The sequence below is a fragment of the Rana temporaria genome, chromosome 3 (assembly GCF_905171775.1).
Source record: "Rana temporaria chromosome 3, aRanTem1.1, whole genome shotgun sequence".
Classification (NCBI taxonomy): Eukaryota; Metazoa; Chordata; class Amphibia; order Anura; family Ranidae; genus Rana; species Rana temporaria.
Window position 1 is genome coordinate 71,686,535 of NC_053491.1, and position 21,401 is coordinate 71,707,935.

A 21,401-nucleotide genomic window follows, 5' to 3' on the forward strand; every position below is an offset into this window, starting at 1 on the left:
TGGTGTGTATATATATATATATATATATATATATATATATATATATATATATATGTACACATATACATACACACACACATACACTGTGTAGCGCCCCCTTACTTTCAGTATGGGCGCCATGCCACAGTTAATGGGGAATGGGAGGGTTAGTTTATTCCCATTCACAATTTGTGGAAATTTGGGTTGTTGCCAATTTCAGAATTTGTCCTGTAGGTCAGTCTGCGCTCCAGGGGTGCGTTATCACCCCTGGACGGCAGTTGGCACTAGAGGGGGTCTGACTCACTTTCCCCAGCAGCCAATCAGAGGAGTTCTGCCCTCGTTGGGCATGCTGGGGGGGCATATATCTGGGGCAACCGCCATTGGTCTCTGTTCTGTGCGGGGCCCGAGTTCTAGGTGCGGTATCCACCTTCAGGGTACGCGCATCCATGGGCCCCGCCACCGCGGCCTGCTTCAATGAGGTTATCCACAATGCGGAGCCTCACCCCAAGTTTGAGAGGGGCCCCAGCGACTTGTTGGGTCCCAACCTTCTGCTGAGAGGATTCTAAGCTGGGAGCTGTGCAATGGGGGATCGGCTCGGGGAGAACCTAGAACTAGAGGTTGCCCGGGAAGCCTGGACGAACCATCGGGGATCCGGTCGCCACACTGCATGACAGGTATGCTTAAGCTGTCAATTGGTGACACAAATCTGAATTTACTGGGAGGATTCACTCATCCTGTTCTCACATATCTCAAATTGACAAAGCCTGTATCAGAGGCTCTGAGTCAGGCCGGTAGTAGAGGTCTGTTCCTCCCAGTGATCTTTAAGTGGCGCTCCGGGATGCCAGGCCTGTGATAGCCGCCTGTTCGGGGCACTTTACCCACCCTGATCAGGGTGGGTAAAGAGCAGGCTTGCTCTTTTTCATATCCAAGGCCTGATACCAAAGTTCCTCTATACCCATCAACCTTTCTCTTTTGTGTGCCATGTTGATGTTGGCCATGTTGGGCCTTGGAAGCATTAGCATTAAAAAATCATTTTGTGTCTGGACACTTGCTCTTCATCTACACTCTCGGATGTCACCCCTAGACCAAGCCAAGAAGGTAACTCAATATGCCGATCCCAAACTAAACAGCGGCTCCTCCGGGGGTGAGCGCTACAACTGTATATATTCAAATATCTCCATTCTACAAGCAGAACACAGTGTACTTCTAAAATCGGAAAACAACTGATGAAATACACAAATTAAATAAAATACATTTGCATACAAAAGGAATAAATCATGTAAGTGACTGAATATTGCATTTTTTATACACCATCTCATTAAACATCTCTAGAAAGCAATCTTAGTATGCAGATTTCCTATCCAATTAGATTTCATCTGGTGAGCATCAACAATTAGACCGCTCAGCACATTACAACTTCTAGGCACTAAGATATTATGAAATGGAAGGTTCATAATCTAACTGGATAATCCTGAATACACGAAGGATGGTTTAATCTCTGTCTAGACTGGGATTATGATGGATAAAAAGCCAAGCCAGCTGAGGGTTAAACTCTAAAAAGGTAAAAATGATTTATGCAATTAACATGAAAAAATAAAGTAAAATACCTACAAATAGTAGGAAATATAAATATTTTGAGAGGCGCAGAAAGGAGTACAATATTTTAAACAATCACAATGTGCAGCTTTTAAATTAGCAGAACAGAGTTACAATAATGGGAAGCGAGTACACAGGTGACTCCCATTAAATGCCATAACAAGCTGCATGTTCCTTTTAGTGAAGTAAAATGTAAGTGCAATTCCAGACAAAACCTTTATTTTTTTAAATTAATAAAAGCACTTAGATTTCACTTGAAAAAAAAAGAGGCATTTTTAGGTCATCTGTTAAAATAAGCAACATGTCCATGCTTATGCATTTCTGGTGATACAAGTCCTTTTGCATAGGGATTGATATATAAAAGGCAAACAAAATCGTCTTTTCCCTCCCCTGTAAAGATAAGGTATCGCATACTAGCAGATTACGTGACACTTACCTGCAAACAAAGCTTGCGTCGTCCGTATCCAACCAATCCCACATCTATCTTTGTCTGTCTTTCTTCTGGGACAGCAGACTCCGGCTCTGTGGCTGCCTGGAGCTGCGTGACATCACTCAAGCGCATGCGAGTGGAAGCCGCCGGTCAGGGCACTGTCTTCTAAAAAAAACGTCCGTTTCTTCAGAGTGCATGCACCAATGACATCATCAATGTAGTATACAGTAAATATCTCCTAAACGGCGCACGTTTAGGAAATATTTACAGTACCTATAGGTAAGCCTTATTCTAGGCTTACTTATAGGTATAAAGCACAGGTGGCAAACACAAGGCCCGTGGGACGAATCCGGCCCACAAGAGACTGACCGGCCCACAAGAGACTGACCGGCCGCTACCTTTTTTTCTCTGGCAGGTATCCCAGGCAACGAGCGGAAACATCCCCCCTCATTCCCGCGAGCGGCGCGGCATTATTTAGCGCATGTGCGGCCGGTCAGTCTCCATGAGAACAAGAATAAACATCTCCCCCTCCACGCGGTCTCCACCTCCACCCCTGCCTCAGCCTCCGATGCCACTCTGTCTCTGCCTCCTCCCCTGCCTCCACTCCCACCTCAGCTATGTCTCAGCTTACGATGTCGCTCTGTCTCCGCCTCCACCCCCCACCTCAGCTTACGATGCTGCGTTGTCTCCGATCTCTTCTCCGCCTCCACTGCTGCTTTGTCTCCGCCTACACCCCGCCTCTGTTCTCTCGCCTCCCCAGTCCGTCCAATGATGCCGGCTTTTTTTCATGTGCTGACCGCTGTCCAGCATAATGGCAGAAAATCCCGACAGCTCAGGTCCGTCCCCCCCCCCCCCCCCCCCCCTATCCAGCAGGCTGCGCCCTGAGGCTTCTTAAGCACTTGTGTTGATGAAGTGTGTGCTATTATTTTAAGGTGATGGTAAAAAAACATATAGCAAAACTGAGTACTGTTACTAAACACAGAGATCCGCCCACAGAGGGATGGTACCATCTATAGCCCAATAAACAAGAAGGTACTATAGCCCAATACAAAAGGGAGGGATCTGCCTATACAGGGAAGTACCAGAGCTGGGCCAGGTAGGAAGGAAGGAGAGAGTACAAATGGTGAGGAAATTTTGGGCACAATCCTGACCCCTGCACTCTGTACGTAGCACAATCCTGACCCTTCCACTCTGACCCCGGGCCCTTTGAGGGCAACCATACTGCTGATGCGGCCCCCGATAAATTTGAGTTTGTTTTTTGTTTACAAAAAGCTTTATTCATAAAGACAAGAAAATAAACAGTACAGTACAGTACAGTGTGTATCATAATGGTACAAAAACAGCAAAGGTATATAAGTTGTGATAAGAAATACCAAGGCATCACACAGTGTGAGAAAAAGAGGAGTTGTAGGGGAAGGTAACGTATAAAGCTTAATGTTATTTGGTGTCAATAATTATAAGACCGGGAGGAATCATTACACTTATAATTAAACAATTGAGGGTGCCAGTATAAGGGCAATGTGTATGGGTGGCAATATGAGGGCTTTGGAGAAGAAAAGGGTAATCTATGGATTTAGGACCAGTAATTCCATTTCTTAGTGAAATCCTGCATACTATCACACAATGTGTGATGGATTTTCTCAGAGAGTTTCATTGTCTCCAGCCTGAATTCGACCTGGGACCACTGTAAATTTTGTGATCTCCAGTTGAGAGCCATCATCCACTGTATGGCGCCGACTACTGAATGGATCAATCTGTTGCAATAGATGGGGACATCTAGGACTCTAGCGTATAATAGGCACAATTGAGGTGTGAGGGAGATATTCTTTTTAATAGAACTTTCAGGTCTATGTGCCATGGCTCGCCAAATAGGTTCCAGATGACCGCAACTCCACAATATGTGAAAGTAATTACCATCTTCAGGGCACCCTCTAAAGCAATTGGAGTGAGCTGTGGGGTAAAAGGAATGGATTTTATCTGGAGTCGTATACCACCTAGTAAGTACTTTCAGTACTTGAGTTTGAGTTTAAGTTTGACACCCCTGAATTATACATGGAGATTTACAACTTCTTTAATATATTGGGGGGAAGCTTCACTTTGCAAAGAATGCCCAAAAACATGCCAGAAAAAAAAAACCAACAGCAACCTTTGCCTGCACACGATCAGATGATGGGAGTCAGCAGAGCTTCCCTCGTGTACTAAGCTCTAGGGCAACTGCACTTGCAAATGTACAGTCTATTTGCCTTTAGAAAATATCAACTTCCCAGTAACTCTTCACTTTTGCTGAATCACTGGAACTTGGAGACATATGAACTTTTTTATGGACTTTGCACTGAGTACTTTTCTGATCATTTTGTGAGCACACATGATAGTCTATAGATTTATATGTCTGAGCACTTTCTGAATATGTTTACATTAATTTTGATATTTTATTTGATCAACTTTTCATATTTTATATTTATACATTTGCACTTTAATTGTTGGATAGCGCAACATGTTTTTGGCTTAACTGTTCAACTATATTTTTATGTGGATATTTGGCGAGTTCAGCTGTCACTGAGATGCAGTGAAGATCTGGTTTAAATGCATTGTGCATCACTTGCCTTACTCCTCAGTCTTGATTCCAGACACATCTTCCTAACCTATTCTCCAGTGTAATGGATCAAAGTGTTTTCCTCTATGAGCCAAGCTAGTAGTGGCCCCTTCACTGCCCCATGTGTTCTCCAGCAATCGGGAGCCCATGGACCGGGACACTTCCAAGTGTCCCCTCCACCAATATAAAATGTCCACAATCAGTGATGTGGACACTCCAAGGAAAGCCCCAGGAAATAAGAAGAGGAGCGAAGGACCCTCACGTGACCATAGCATCAGGTAAGTAACATGGGCATTTGGATTTTTTTTATATCCTGGGGCTGAGCTTTAACCACTTCAATACAGGGCACTTTTACCCCCTTCCTGCCCAGACCAATTTTAGCTTTCAGCGCTGCTATACTTTGAATGACAATTGCGCGGTCATGCAATGCTGTACCCATAAGGAAATTAAAAAATGTTGTCACAAAAATAGAGCTCTCTTTTCGTGGTATTTAATCAGTACTGGGTTTTTGATTTTTTTTGCTAAATAAAATGAAAAAAGGCCAAAAAATGTGGGTGAAAAAAGAATTTTACAAATAATCTTTCTTCATAAATTTAGGTCAAAATGTATTCTGCTACATTGCTTCAGTGAAAATAACTCAAATCAGTGTATATTATTTAGTCTGTAGGAAAGTTATAGAATCCAAAACACTATGGTACATATATCTAAAAATTAACAATCCTGATTTAATGACACACTATTTCATTTCTTGAGGTCCGAAAATACCAGGACAGTACAAATAGCCCCAAATGACTCCTTTTTGGAAAGTAGACAGTTCAAGGTATTTAGCAGGAGGCATGGTGAGTAATGTTTTGTAATTTGTCACAATTATTTGGAAAATAACCAACCAATCAGATTCTGCCTTTCATGTTTTAAGTTTAACTGAACAAGTTTACATTAAAAGCGGATTGGTTACAATGCACAGCTGCTTCAAATTCTGTCTAAGGCTGGGTTCACACTACGATTTTCCCGTCCGTCAGCCGCATACGATTTATATGAAAAAACGTATGCGGCTGAAACGGACGTAAATGTATGGAACCGCACATATGTGCGTTTTCCATTGACTTTAATGTTAAAAAAAACGTGTGCGTTTGCCATACGGTTTCAAAAACTGCCGCAAAACCGTGGTTGAACACAGTTTTGCGTACTGTTAAAAAACTTTTTGCCAGCAAATCGTACGCACCCGGATGCATACGATTTGCAATGCATTGTCTATGTATGCGTTTTCCCGTACGGGCCCGTACGTTTTCAATACTGAAATCGTATGCGGCTGACGGACGGGAAAATCGTAGTGTGAACCCAGCCTTATTCAGTTTAAGTAAATTCCAGCCCCAGTGTTTTGTCAGAGATGAGTGCATTTCTGGCATATGAGATATTTTTTGAACATGCAGGGTCTTTAAATGGTTTAAGCTTGGGAAAATGTGACTGTTTTGCAGAGATGTATTGTATAATATTAATATGTATATATATATATATTAGTGCTGTCAGTTAAACGCGTTATTAACGGCGTTAACACAAACCCATGTTAACGCCGTCAATTTTTTTATTGCGCGATTAACGAGGCGGCGTTCGGGGGTTATACCGGGATGATGCCTGCAACCGCAGGCATCATCCCGGTACCGTTGTTTAGAGCGGGTGATCGGCTATCCAAACATAACAACCGATGCGGCTAAAAGCCGCTCGGTTATGCCGGAGGAGCGGGAGGGGAAATCCCCCCCTCCCGCCGCCTTTCGCCGCTCTGACCGGGCCTCCCGTCCCACCGGGAGACCCGATCCTCCATCCGCCGCGTTCTGTGTTCAGGCGGAGACTGACACTAAGCCATAAACAGCTTTGATTCAGTCTCTGCATTGAAACCACGGAAGCGGCGTCATGACGACACTTCCGGGTTTCTCGGCTGCCAATGGCGCCGGATTTAAAAAAGTACACAGTATTCAGAATCGCCGTTTTCGGCGATCTGAATACTTTGAAGTGCAAAGGAGGGCTCGGAGGTCTTTTAGACCCCGATCCCTCCATAAAGAGTACCTGTCACCACCTATTGCTGTCACAAGGGATGTTTACATTCCTTGTGACAGCAATAAAAGTGATCAAAATGTAAAAAAATAAAAAAACACAATTTAATATTATAAAAAAAATAAAAATAAATAAGAAAACAGGTGAACCTCCTTAATCGCGCGATTAATCGTGAGTTAACTATGACATTAATGCGATTAATCGCGATTAGAAATTTGAATCGCTTGACAGCACTAATATATATATATATATATATATATATATATATATATATATATATATATATCATGCACCAAAAGACATTTTTAAAACAGAACTATGTTTTTTTTATGATTCAGACGCTGAGATTAATAGTTAAAAATAGTGCATGAATGCTTGCAAAAGCATATGTCTTGTGGCTTTGTAGAAGGTCTCCCAGCTGCTGTGCAGGCACAGTGTAAGGTCATAGGCTTTATACGCCTCCCTCTTAATATCTCATTATGCTTCCTCATTTGCATAGGGAGCAGAGAAAATCACTGCACATAACAACACTGCCACTCCCAGTCCTACCCTGGTTCTCCTTTCTCATTTCATGTATATTTTTAAAGTAAAAATTGGCTGATATAAGAACAGGATACAGGGGGTTTGCATAGCAAGCTGCTTGCTGTAGGGGCACTCGACTGGAAAACGTGGCCAGGAGCAGCAAAGAGGGGCCAGAGAAGAGGGGGAACATGGCTGCCCAGTGCAAATTCACTGCACAGGGCAGGTAAGTATAACATGTTTTTTTTTTAAACAGACAGACAGACTTTACAATCACTTTAACAGAAAAATAAACTTTAATTCTGCTTTGGTGCTGGTCTTTCCACTGACTACATTAAAAGGCACAAGAACTTATCCAAAATATCTAGGTACAGGTCCATCTGTCTCCCAGGACTTATTATCCTTTCTTAAGAACTTGTTGGGAAAACAGTAATTTCAAACTTTTAACCACAGCAATTTGTCACTCACCATCCCAAAATATTACCTGGTTTCATGCAACCAATCAAACTTGTAAAGGTTAACTTTTCACCATAAAGAAGGCTAACTGGAACAAAAGGTGCATATGCCTACATGCTGCAAAACCTCTGTGTGCAATGAGGCTCCATTCACATTGGGGCGACTCCAAGGTAACGCAATTTAAAATGTGACTTTACACTCTCTGGCACACAAGTCGCAAATAAGTTGCATCAAAATAGTGCAGAAACCTATTCAAAGTCACATAGATTAGAAAAGGTGCCATTGAATTTAATGGGCTGCGACTATGTGTCCACTCTTATTGACCAGCTAAGAAATCCTACAAAAATCGATAACTGCCCAGCAAAACATGGATGCTTGAACTGGTCACATTGCTTTTAAATTTGCATCATTTATGGTTACCCTTAAAGCGGAGTTCCACTAATTTTTGTGTTTATTAAAAATCAGAAGCTACAAAAAGTGTGTTCCACGGTCCAGCGGTGTGGCCACCCAAACCCACTGTTCTCTTCCTTTTCTCTCCACGGCGCCGGCATTACAACTGTGGACACCCAGCTGTGACACCTTGTGGCTTCACATCCAGGCACGAGTTGCGCTGAGTCTCCCGAATGGTCAGGCAATATTCTGGGACCTGTGAAGTGTGCACGAAGATTGGGGGAGGGGGGAGAGGAGAACTTCCGCTCTGATCGCCAAGTCGGTCCGAGCGAATGGAAGTGGGTACCTCAAACAGAATTACATGCCAAATATGGTATATGGGGGGGGGGGGGATTGGGGGAGAGAGTGCTTAAAGCGGAGCTCCACCCTAAAGTGGAACTCACGCTGATCGGAACTCTCCCCCCCTCCGGTGTCACATTTGACACCTTTCAGGGGGAGGGGGGTGCAGATACCTGTCTAAAGACAGGTATTTGCACCCACTTCCGGCCACACAATTTCGGGTAAACTGCGGGCAGAATGTCACCTCCCGTCCTCCCCCCGTTGTGCTCTGGGAACACTCGGCTCCCAGAGCGCAGCAGGAGCCAATCAGCGGTGCAGCGCAACTCGTGCATGCGCCGTAGGGAACCGGGTAGTGAAGCCGGAGCGCTTCACTTCCTGGTTCCCTCACCGAGGATGGCGGGGGGAGCAGCAGAGTGACGAGCGATCGCTCCTCCTCTGCTGCGGACGGCGCTGGACTCCAGGACAGGTAGGTGTCCTAATATTAAAAGTCAGCAGCTGCAGTATTTGTAGCTGCTGGCTTTTAATATTTTTTTTTCATGGCACATCCGCTTAAAAGACACTAACTTCCTCTTTTGGGTGGAGCTCCACTTTAAGCACAATCAGCTCTGGAAAGTGTTCTGCTCTTTTTTTTACCACTTAAAGCATGTGTTAATATATAGAAAATGTAATGTATGTAACAGTGGTTGTAAATCCTTACATATACTCACTGAAGGGACAAGCTTTGGGTAATACAGAGATAAAAAAAAAAAAAAACACACAAATCAAAAGCCATTCCTAAACTCCAACAGAGATCTGACGTGACACACTGCACAGTATAGAGCAGGGAGTCAAGTGTAATCTGAGACCTGAGTGGAGGCCCCATAATGAAACGTGCTGGGAGGGGGGGGGGGGGGTGACGGTTCAATTTCCTGGGTCTGTCTGGTATTGGCATAACTTGTCAGATATGTATCATGCAGATATTGAAGAAATGCTAGAGCAGACATGTGCCTTGGACTGAGGCTAGTACACACTATAGTAGGATACGTTCTGTTCATGTTTTATTTCAAAGGTTTAAAAAATAAATAAAAAATAGGATGCAGGTTAGGTATAATAGTATGCCATATTAATTGTACGAGAACAATACTTTATAGCTTTTTAAGCATTTTCTGAGCAGTAATGTGACCGCTATCTCTCAGCTTTGAACTATGTAAGAAAGGCCTCTGGTGGAGTAAAGTTGCAGCGGAGAGAAAAAAAAGCAGCCCTAATTGGCTAACAGCGCTGCTCCCAACCAGGGCCGCTGTTAATCATGCAGAGAGCTGACACTGGCTGGGCAGATTTAAAGAAGCTCTCAAGCTAGGAAGACAATGTCACCTCTACACTGCAAACAGGACAGTGAGGGTTGTCTAATTGCTAACTAGCATGTCATTGACATTAAGAATATAAGTTTCTTTCTTTATTTACTTATATAATATATCCCTATAGTTTGAATGAATTCAATTAATGTGCTTCTATTAGATTCTGTGTTAACCGCGAGGATGGTACGGCGAGTGAACCCAGTGGGGGGATTCTTACATCAGCGGCTTTTGTCACGGAGATAACGGACTGTACATTTTTACTTAGCAATGTCAGAGTGGTGCACTCTAAGCACCCTGAAAATGTGAGTAATCACTTTGCACTTTAGTAAAGATTATTTTGGTGTAAAAAGTTATAAACACTGATTGAAATCATTTGTTTTTACATACACACGGATCGGATGGTAATAGACGCTAGAGAACCGATCTTAGGTTGCTCGTGAGGTTTTTTCGTTTGTTGAGATTCCTATAGTTTGCCGAAAAAGAACAAAGAAAGTGTATGCAATGCTGGTTAAAGGAGACACATTTTTAGATTCAGGGTATTATATATAAAAACTTTAATTATGGCAATTATTATACCTATACATGCCTGTTCATGACCACAAGCCAATCGCACGCAAAACTAGTATTCCTTTTAAAACGGAGTTGTGCGCACCTATTCTGATTCTTAAGCTTTTATTTAATACAGTTTACATTTACTGAAGTACTTCAATATTAAAAGGTATTAAAGTATTCTTACTCACCAAAATGCAGTCCACTTTTGACTGTATGGATTTACTAAAGAAAACAAAAGAAACAAGCAGGTATTAGTCAAATAAAACAATAATTCAAATTTAAAAATAAATTAAAACAGGATCCCTATAGCCACAAACATTATACTTAAATATCCCCTTGAATAATGAATTCAAGTATAACTAGATATACATTTTCTCTTTTTTTTCTGTTAAGATTTGGATAGAGTGGTAAAGGGATAGAACCTCTATAGGGTTTTCAGTGCAGTCTGTGTCCCCGTTAGAAGGATTCACGCTCTCCAAATTGTCCTGATCAGCAATGTAACCAGGAATGGAAGTGAGGGAAATCATAAATGCTAAACCTGCCACCAGAACAGGAATAGAGGAGAAATCTGATAATGGGGAAACAGTCCAAGAGGGGATATCCCTCAAAATGGAAAGATATCCTCCCACTTCCTGTTGGAGTCTACACAAAAGGAAGAAAGGGGAATCACCCTATTGTTGCACAGATGGCAAAAATAAAAGAAAAAAAACTGACATTCGTTTTAACCCCCCCCCCCCCCAATATGATAATTGTAATGATGTGAGCCACACTGCTGGCTGCTACATCTTTCTTTCAAACTTGAACGACTCCAAAGTTGTGTGACTTTGGATAGGTGCGACTTGAATGCGACTTCTCGTCCTTCTGCAAAGTTGGACCAACTGTTGCATGTACACTTTCATGCAACTTTTGAGGGTCAACATTGAAGTATATGGCCCTCAAGTTCCATGAATGTCGGACCAAAGCAGTGCAATGAACTACAGTACTTTGAAGTCGCTGCGACTTTAAGTCGTACAAACACACATATCTATAGATATAGAGATAGATAGATATATCTATCTATCTCTATATATCTTTCCATCTGTCTCTCTATCTATCTCTCTACACACATACACACACACACACACACACACACACACACACAGTATATGAATGTTATTATTGGAAAACCTGGGGTATGACTTGTCCTGAAATTTGAAGTCCAAAGTCGAATGACAAGTTGCACAAGTGTGAATGGGGTGTAACTTATATGCCACCTCTGATGGTGATGTCACCACTAAAGTGATGAACATGGCAGTTGGGGTTGGAGAACAACGATCACAGCGTATTGCTCGCTATGCAGCACCTTCATTCAAAAGCACCTTGAATTCCTTTCAAAGAACATAAGGCATTCTTAGATTGAAAGGGGGAAATTGTGACATTCAAAAGCCCCTTGTCCAATCACAGAAAGCCTTGTTAGTGAAATAAGTTAATTTACAAAACATATAACAATACTCCAACCAAAGCAAACCTTCATCAAGCCCCATTTACAAGAACAACTGTGTTAAGTACATGGTTTAAAAAGAAAAACCAGAGAAAACACAAATGACAAAACAAAACATACAATCCAACATACAATGCAAAATTATATAGTCTAGATTCGTAGTCCTCTCTTAAGCCTCGTACACACGACTGGTTTTCCCGGCAGGAAAACTGCCAGGAAAGCATTTGGCTGGGAATCCCAATGGGAAAATAGAGAACCCGGCTATTTTGTCGTCAGGATTCCCGGCAGAGTGTTTCCTGCTATGAAAACCAGTGGTCTGTATGCTTACCTGTCCATGCTAAACCCGTGCATGCGCGATACGACCGACGCATGCAAATCAGCATACAACGATAACGTGGGGTGTAGCAAGATGGCGGCGACGGCATCTAATGTGATGAGCCCTGGCTCGTCGTAGTCGATGACATCACCGCGTTCTTGTCATTCAAAAGAACGGTGGTTCTTTTGAATGGCTGTCTGTATGCACAGCTTGGCAAGCCAAGCTTGCCAGGAATCCCGTCAGGAAAACCAACGTTTTTTTCCTGACGTGATTCCCGGCCTTCTGCAGGGCTTTATTCTGCAAATCTCAATGCCCAATGGATTGAATCTATATAAAAAGAGCCTGGTCACATCCTGACCACATCAGACAAAACAAACGCACCACCACCTGAAATCCATGTCACATGCAGACATCTTGAGCCATGCACATTGTCATAGTAGATGTCCCTAGATATAAAAGTACAAAGTTTTGTGTTTAATAACGGTGTTGTACAGAAGCTTCCACATTATAAGTAATGGTGTGTGGTAGAAAAAGGCACTGCATCTGCTTGGATAGAAAATAATCTGTCCAAGTCGTGCCTGTGTGAGACACTTCATTTGCATATTAGTAAGACACTGAGTATTGTGTCCTCCGGTTACCTCAAGCCCGATCACAAGGCATTTTTATTGCCGCACGGGAGGCAGGCAGTGTCAGGAGCATGGACAAAGAAGCATATCATTGGGGTGGGGGAGCATGCTACAGTGCAGAGAAACATTTGGAAATTCTGTGCTACACCTACGGGGTGAAGAAAATCTGGCGCTCTGAATTATATTTTGCCTTGGGTATGAGGCCGGTTTCCTTCAGATGTGCTGACCTTCTTTTTACTGTAAAAATAAGCCTTGGGATGATTCCGACAGGCTGAGGCCAATTCAACGCCAACTGTACAGGAGGTAAATCACATAGAAACCCATTTATCCTGGCCCTGTGCGCTGGTATTAAAAGTATACCAATTATGACACTGGCACTTCTAGGTATAATACAGAATTCTCTTATACATTAGAACAGCTGCTATAATATCGGCTTCCCGTGGCTGCATCTAAAAACAGACGCAGACGATATAGTACACTGCTGCAGCGTAAAATGTCAAGGGTGTTTTAGGTTATTTACCATTTTCTGAAACATCCCTTATGTATTGTTCTGTGAACAGTAAATGCCATTCTAGATTTTCTGCTATACAAAAAAAATGCAGGAAAAAAAAAATGTAAGTAGAAGGAAAGGCATGATAAAAAGGCCCTGGTAAAGTGGAACTAAATTCTCACAATCAACATTAACTATTTTTAATTCTTATGCTGCTAAAATGAATAAGTAAATAGGAAGGTAGATTTACTGGTTTTAAACTTTTTTTCACATTTCTTTAGCTACTTCCTGGTTTTTGGCCTAGGCCAAAATGATGCCATACACCCCAGGAATCTTTATGGGCATTTTCTTTAATCAGGAGGAGGGGCTTTCTCAGATAAGCACGCCCTACTGCCTGCATGCTTAAAGGAGAAGTCCAGCCAAAGCTTGTTTGGCTGTCCTATGGATCACAGGAGTGCAGTTCATTTTGCAGGGCTGAAGTCTGCTCTGTGCTGATGTCACGGAAGTCAGTCCAGGCACCGAGTCATGACAAAGTCTGGATCCGCCAGGTGCCTGGACTGACACCCGTCTTAGTGACCCACTGAGAGCCTGAGCCAGCCGCTCCCCACCCCTTCCACAGCCCAGCGCTCCAGTGCGCGAGGAGGGAGCAGAGCAGAGAGCGGTGACTGACAGTCTATAGCTCTCTGCTCGGGAAGCTCTGAAAACCCAGTGATCAGAGATGTTCGATCGCTCGGTTTTCAGTGCAGAGGCGCCAGGGGACCGATGTTGCATCCACTGAGGCAAGTAGGATTCCTAAAAAAAAATAACAAAACAAAAACACCTTTACTTTTCTTTTAAAAATAGACGTATGGGTTTCTTTTTTTTTTTGCAGATTTATACTTACCTAGCTGAAAACAGCATGGGTCGTTAAAGAGGAACTGCAGTCTGCTCACATCATTTGTAATAAAAACATCTTTGTTATTGTGAAGCTTCCCTCCAATCACTTCGCATATTATTTTATACATACTGTGATTCTGTACTTGCAGAAATCTCCCTCCACTGAGTCTGGCTGCATCCATTTTAACTTTGGGCAGCTGAAGCTGCTGCTTGTTCACTTCCTGGATTTACACAGACACATAGAGGCACACCTCCAGCTCTGCAGCTCTCAATTGCCCTCTTATGACCCATCTCCCTCCCTTCCTGCCAAACTCTCACAAGAGTAAGAGAGGGAGCTGTGCATGATGTCATAAGCCTAGGCTTTTTACCAGACAGGAAACAGGAAGTGGGCTGTATAAAGTGTTTACTTACTGGCAAAAAATGTTTTACTAGCCAAAGTTAAAACAAAGGCAGAAGATTTAATAGATGAAAAATCGAAAAATTAACTGTAGTTCCACTTTAACAATGGTCCAAGGTCCTTTATTGACATCTTCTACCCAATAATAACCGTGAGGTGACCATTGAGAGCCAACAGGAAATGAGAGGTACTAGCACATTTTTTTCAGTGCTAGAAAAGTGAGAGTGTTCTATGAAATGTGCTCTGTGCAAACAAGTTGTTGCTAGTCATACAAGTACTGCAGAAAATGTACATACAAATGGTGAATATATATGCATTAAAGAAATACCTATAAAAGAAATATCGTCACTTTAACCACTTGCTTACTGGGCTCTTAAACCCCCCTCATGCCCAGACCAATTTTCAGCTTTTAGCGCGGTCACTCTTTGAATGCAACACTGTACAAGTGCAAATTTTATCATTTTTTTCACACAAAAAGAGCTTTCTTTTGGTGGTATTTAATCACCACTGGGGTTTTTATTTTTTGCTAAAGATACAAAAAGATGAAACATTTTGAAAAAAAACACAAAACATTTTCATAGTTTGTTATAAAATCTTTCAAACAGGTAATTCTTCTCCTTCATTGATATGCACTGATGGGCACCTGATAGCCACAGATAAGGCGGCACTGATGGCCACTGATAAGGCGGCACTGATAGGTACCACTGATAGATGGCACTGATTGTGACACTGATAAGTGGCACTGTGAGCACTGACAGGTAGCACTGGCAGGTGGCACAAATGAGCTGGCGGCTGACCGATGTCCCGCTGACAGCCATCAGCGTGAGGAAAAAAAATAAATATGATCAGCTGTCAATTGCTGACAGCTGATCACGTGGTAAGGAGTCGGGATCGACTCCTTACTCCGATCTGTGATCCAGCGAGTCTCAGACTCGCTGATCACAGAGCACACCGTACGCGCCCTGCTGGGGGCACGCAGACCTTTTGATCACGGGGGGATGTCTATTGGCGCCCTCCCGGCAAAGTAGGTCCACGCTGTAGCCGTCATTCAGGTCTTGATGTAACCAAAGTTATTAATGTTAACAACTTTATTTCTATATATAGTTCAAAATATATATGTAGCCATGTGCTGGCCGTTTCACTTTTGCCATCATGGGACATTCTTTAACCCCTTTGCGCCCAAGGGTAAGCTCAATTTTGCAACTTTGACGTGTGTTAGTAAAACCGTACATATCATACTCTGTGCATCCAGGTGGATTATACCTTGTTTTTTTCAGGATAAATTGGGTTTTCATTTGGTGGTAAATGGTAATGGCTATCTCCTGCTTTTTTTTTATCCAAACAAAATTGGGCTAAAATAGTAAAAAAATAAATAAAAAAAACAGCTATGCGGAGCGCTTCCAGCACAAACGGAGATACGAAAATATGCGGTCCCACGGAAAAAAGCCCAGTCCACTAGGGCCGCATATTTGCATATGGTCAGCTTGAAGGGGTTAACAAAGATTGCATTGAGCTTTGTTCCTTTTAGTGTTCAGCCTGGGGATGGTGACAATTTACTGACCGCAGAGAGATGGAGACTACTTAAAGCAGGGGATCGTGGGACATATAGTCCGGAAAGCTGGGATTGCAATGGATCTAATGTTGCTGCAAACTATAAGTTCCAGCTGGGACAGAGCAGTCCGGGGAGGTGCTCTCTCTCTCGGGACTCAAGGCCTGCAGATACAGAAGTGAGAGGCTAGGCTTGGTGTGAGTGGGCGCCATGTTCCTGAAAGGCAGATCCGCAGTTACCAACTTCCCATTGTAGATGAGAGTTCCTATCCGGTGTCACTCTCACCTACACCCACACAGATGCTGCTGAATCCCAGGGTTGCCAGATGCACAGCCAGGCATCTTATACTGCAGATCCTTCAAGAGCCTATTCTAGGAAATCCTATATCCCTGAGCCTTAGAATCCTTAGTATTGGTGAGTATTACATACAAAAACACTACATGCAGACACCTTTACTCTAACCTTTGTACATTAAAGGCCCTCTGCTGGGAAACACTTTGCTATGCTATTCACCATTGTACAGCAAAATCTTTAGGCCCCTGTATAGCTATCTAAAGGATCTGGATACCTTCACTTCAAGGACTCTTCTCTCCCTCCCAAACAAAGGAATCAGCCCACCACATTTGTTCACTTTAAAAAGGAACGCTTACTCAGATTGTACATTTTGTATTTTGTTATTTCTGTATGCCCATGGCATCAGGGCTTAGAGGGAGCTGACGAACATTTTTTTCTTCCACCTTTTGTACCTGGGGTCATAGGCCTCCTTTAGATCTGTTGGTTCATACTTCCAGGTTCACCGCTACTGCCATTTCTTTGTATAACTTGCATTTTGGGAAAAAACACATATTCTACATTTTATTTCCATTGTTTTGTTTAAGGGGTTGTAAAGGCTTGTGTTTTTTAACCTTAATGCATCCTATGCATTAAGGTGAAAAAAACACCTGGCAGTCACCAGCCACCTAGCCCCCCCCCCCCTGTTTTACTAACCTGCGCCCCTTTATCTGCTGTCAATCAAATCCAACGACGCGGGCGCCGGCACCGAGTCATACACTCAGCGTCTATGGACGCCAAATGAATGACTAAGGAGCACGCCCGCAAGGTAACCCCCTCGGGAGAGCGCTTCTCCTAGAGGGTTATCTAATGCGGGGAGGAGCTGCGAGAGTTGCCAAGGGACCCCAGAAATGGATGTTAGGGGCCACTCTGTGAAAAACGAGCTGCAGAGTGGAGACAAGTATGACATGTTTGTTATTTTTTTATTTTATTTTTTTAACCGAAGCTTTAGTATCACTTTAACTCAATAATATCTAGTAAAGTAGCCATTTGCAATTTATGATATTTTTTGGTGTCTTGTGCATTCGTAATCTTTTGTTGAATAATGTCAGAACCCAGGGTGTCAGGAAGCTTGCAAGGTCAGGGCAACCTTTGGGGAGTTATCCTCAAGCAGCCCCTACGGGGTGGCGCTACATATATGTACATGTAGGCAGACATATTTGCTCACCACATACACTAACAAAATTTGCAGCACTACACAACATGCTGATGTAATTTTGCAAGTATTACTCAAGTGGGAGCAGGACCCCCCTCCCCAACAAAAATTAACATATGTCAGGAGGGGGGTGGGGGTGAGAGAGGCCGATTAGTGTTACTTTCCCTTTTAAGTAAAAGTGTGCTTTAAGCTAATGTTAAGGATGGACACAAAGTGAGCCTGTACAAAATATAAACCTGCTTCTAGTGGCTAAAACACCAAAATAAAAAAACACTAAAAATATATGTGCTAAAAAACAAAAAAAAATAGTTTTCTAATTTAAACTATTTATTACCCATCTGTACACAAAAGGAGTACTTGACTTAAAGCCCCATTACCGCTATTTTGCCGAAATTTCAGGGAATGCCTGTGTAAACTTGAGGTCTATGGACATCAACTTGCATGAGAGACGGACCAAAGTAGTACAGGGACTACTTTCAAGTAGGCACGACTTGAAGTTGCACATATATGAATGGTTATCATTGGAAATCATGGGGAACGACTTACCATGCGACTTTGCAGGACAAGTCACAACAAGTGCGAAAGGGGCCTTAGGCTACATTCACACTTGTACGACTCAAAAGTTGCTCTGACTTTGGAGTGCAACTTTGATACAACTTTGGCTTTGACCAGTGATAATGGACAACTGTTGCACACAAGTTGTATTGTGTAACATTATACTATGGCTTTAATGCAATTTCTGAGGGTTAATATTGATGTCTACAGTCCTCACGTTGCATGAAAGTTGGACCAAAGTAGAGCATGAACAACTTTAGGTTGCGCATATATGAATGGGTATCATTGGAAAACATGGGTAACTTGATGTCAAAAGTTGCATGACAAGTCGTACAAGTGTGAATGAAGCCTTAATTTAAGCAAAAGGGTCATTTTAGGTCAGAACAACACAGCCTTGTGGTAAGATAACAAATTAAGTAAAGCTAAGCCACCTATCATGTTATCTCTAAAGAAGCTTAGGATTACTAATTAGCCCTTCGGTCTGTCACGTAACCTTTAGGCCTATGTGACATTTGTGATCCTGTCACTGGTGACCACTTAGCACCGTCGGGATCACAAAAAATTGCGGTGAAAATACCTGTTTCCACAAGTACTTTTTCAATAAGAGAAGGTTGCTTAGAAGAGCGACACCTCAATCCAGTTACTGATGGAGAAATCTGTTGATACAGGTATTTCTCTGCTCTACCTGTCCTGCATAGCGATCCTGCCATCAGTAAATGGGTTACAGGTGTGCCATGGGCCTGATTTTCTACAAGAATATTCTACAAAAAAATGTAATATTAGATACACAGCCATTAAAAGAAGAATAGCAATATTTTGTACAACTGTTTTATATTTAGTGTGATTTAATGGTGTTGGATGTCATTTTCCTACATTGCACTTGGAATAATAGCAGATACAGTCGCAAAGATACCTTTGAGACTATATATTCCCAGAACAAGCAAATAATTGTTTGTATTGAGAACATTTATCAAAAATAAACTCCTGTACACAGAACGTGATTTCTGGAAATGTAAACATTGTCAATGTCACTTGACAGGGGGCTTAAGCCAGGCGTGGCAAGCCATGAATCCCACAACCTATCAAATTTATCCGCATTTCCCCAGTGTTGGTAAATGTATTCCTCCATTATAAGCGCTTTACCCATGTGCAGCAACCAAGTTTTAATTGTAGGGGGCGCCTCCAATTTCCAATTCAGAAGAATAGTTTTCCTGGCCTGAAATAGCGCTCTGGCAAACGCCAGTCGAGTCAACTCCTCCGGTATCAGCCCTTCTAGAACTCCAAGAAGGCAATGTAGCGGGTCAAGAGGGATGTTGGTCTGGAACACTGAATTGAGTGTAGCCAAGACCCCCGTCCAGAACCTGTGGAGTTTGGGGCAACGCCAAAGCAGACAAATCAAATCACCAGACATTGCCCTGCATCTGTTGCACAACGGGTCAGGGGCCCTGTCCATTTTAAAAAGTTTCACCGGAGTGTAATGGACTCTCAGCAGAATGTACAGTTGAGACACCTTCTGTGCTACATTAGAAAATTTATAATCATCTTTCCGTCCTGGCGTAAGGCTTATGCGCCAGTTCTAATCTACATCTGCAATGTGTCCTACAGAGACGTGCTTGGAGACCAGAAGAAAAAGCTATCGATTTACTGCAAGCGCTTATAAAACATTCTGTAAGTGTTCAGTAAGCACTTCAGAAAAGTAATCAGTCAGTTTTTTTTTGGAAGTCTTAATACAGAAAATGACTCAAAAGTCTCACTAAAAATAATACTATTTAAAAAAAAAAGTGAGCTTTTAAGACCGCTGCGTAAATACGGTGGGACATTGCAACGGACGCCATTTTATTCTATAGGGTGTTAGAAAAAAAATTGTATGTTTGGGGGTTCCAAGTAATTTTCTAGCAAAAAAAAAGTTTTTAACTTGTAAACAACAAATTAGAGCCCTTACGTGGTTTACCGTCTCCAAAAAATAACCTGATATTTACAGAGCCAGTGGACGGGCTGCACATGCTCAGTTGGTGTGTATTGCTAGAAAGTTTTTTTCCTTTCTTGGGAGAGTGCATGTAATCAGCACAGGGCAAAATCAGCACTGTCCAGACAGAGGATCAGGGGAGAATGAAAACTCCTCCTACAAGCTTTACTAGGAACTGATAGAAGTCACAGGACTGCTATATACTGCTGATGAGAAAAGGCATTTATGCGTTTATATTCACTAAAATAAATGTGTACGATGGGAGATCAGATATAGTGAATGCAGGTTCTGGGTTTAGTAACACTAACACGCTTTTAATTCTATATTTAACAGACCAAAAGGGAACAAATAAAGTTTGTTTATGGTTCATACACTTTAAAAAGAAACTTGTTCTAAGACAAACACTGATGATGCCACTGCTGACCTCTCCTAAAAATACTTGTTTTGGCTCACTGACATGGCATAGCAGACAGGCAACAACTACAGAGATCAGATTAAAGGACCTGCATACTGGTTCCGGACAGACAGGTAGTATTTTTATAGAGAGATCAATAATGGCAGCCCTGTACTTCTGTCATTTTAACACTGTGTGAGCACAGCCTTAGGGCCCATTCACTCGTTTTGCAGTACATCATGTTGCACATTACCGTGCATTAAAGCAGGCCTCGACAAAATCCGGGCGCCAGGTGACAATTGCGACAAGAAATTGTGACCTGGCGCCTGGGGAAGCTTAGGGCTGCAGTAGGCCGCAAAACCGCGGCCTCAATTACCGGCGGGCGTGATCGCAGCGGGCCTCCGCGCCCGCCGGTAATTGAGACTGCGGCTTTGCGGCCTTCACAGAAGGAAGCTGAGGTCTGCCATCTCCTTCCCTCTAATAAGAACCCCCAAACATTATATATATTTTTCTATTCTAACACACTAGAGAAAAAAATGTTGGTCGTTGCAATACTTTCTGTCACACCGTATTTTCGCAGCGGTCTTACAAGCGCACTTTTTTGGGAAAAAAATACACTTTTTTTAATTAAAAAATAAGATAACAGTAAAGTTAGCCCAATTTTTTTTATATTGTGAAAGATAATGTTACGCCGAGTAAATTGATACCCAACACGTCAAGCTTCAAAATTGCGTCCGCTTGTGGAATGGCGACAAATTTCACCTTTTAAAATCTCCATAGGCGACGTTTAAAAAATTCTACAGGTTGCATGTTTTGAGTTACAGAGGAGGTCTAGGGCTAGAATTATTGCTCTCGCTCTACCAATCATGGCAATACCTCACATGTGTGGTTTGAATACCATTTACATATGCGGGCGCTACTCATTTTTGCAGCGGTTTTTTAAACGCAATTTTTTTTTTAATACACTTTTGAATTTCAATGAAAAAAATAAATAAAAATACATAACCCAATATTTTGGTAAGATATATA

At 42.4% G+C, this 21,401-nt stretch overlaps 1 protein-coding gene across 1 annotated transcript in view; it reads right to left on the reverse strand.

The window, feature by feature from the left end:
• Positions 1-21,401, reverse strand: part of RFX7 (regulatory factor X7) — a 164,568-nt gene that overhangs the window by 66,332 nt on the left and 76,835 nt on the right. The window contains exon 2 of the mRNA XM_040342738.1: positions 10,426-10,459. Coding sequence (XP_040198672.1) covers positions 10,426-10,459 — 34 coding nt within the window. The remainder of the gene's footprint in view (positions 1-10,425; positions 10,460-21,401) is intronic.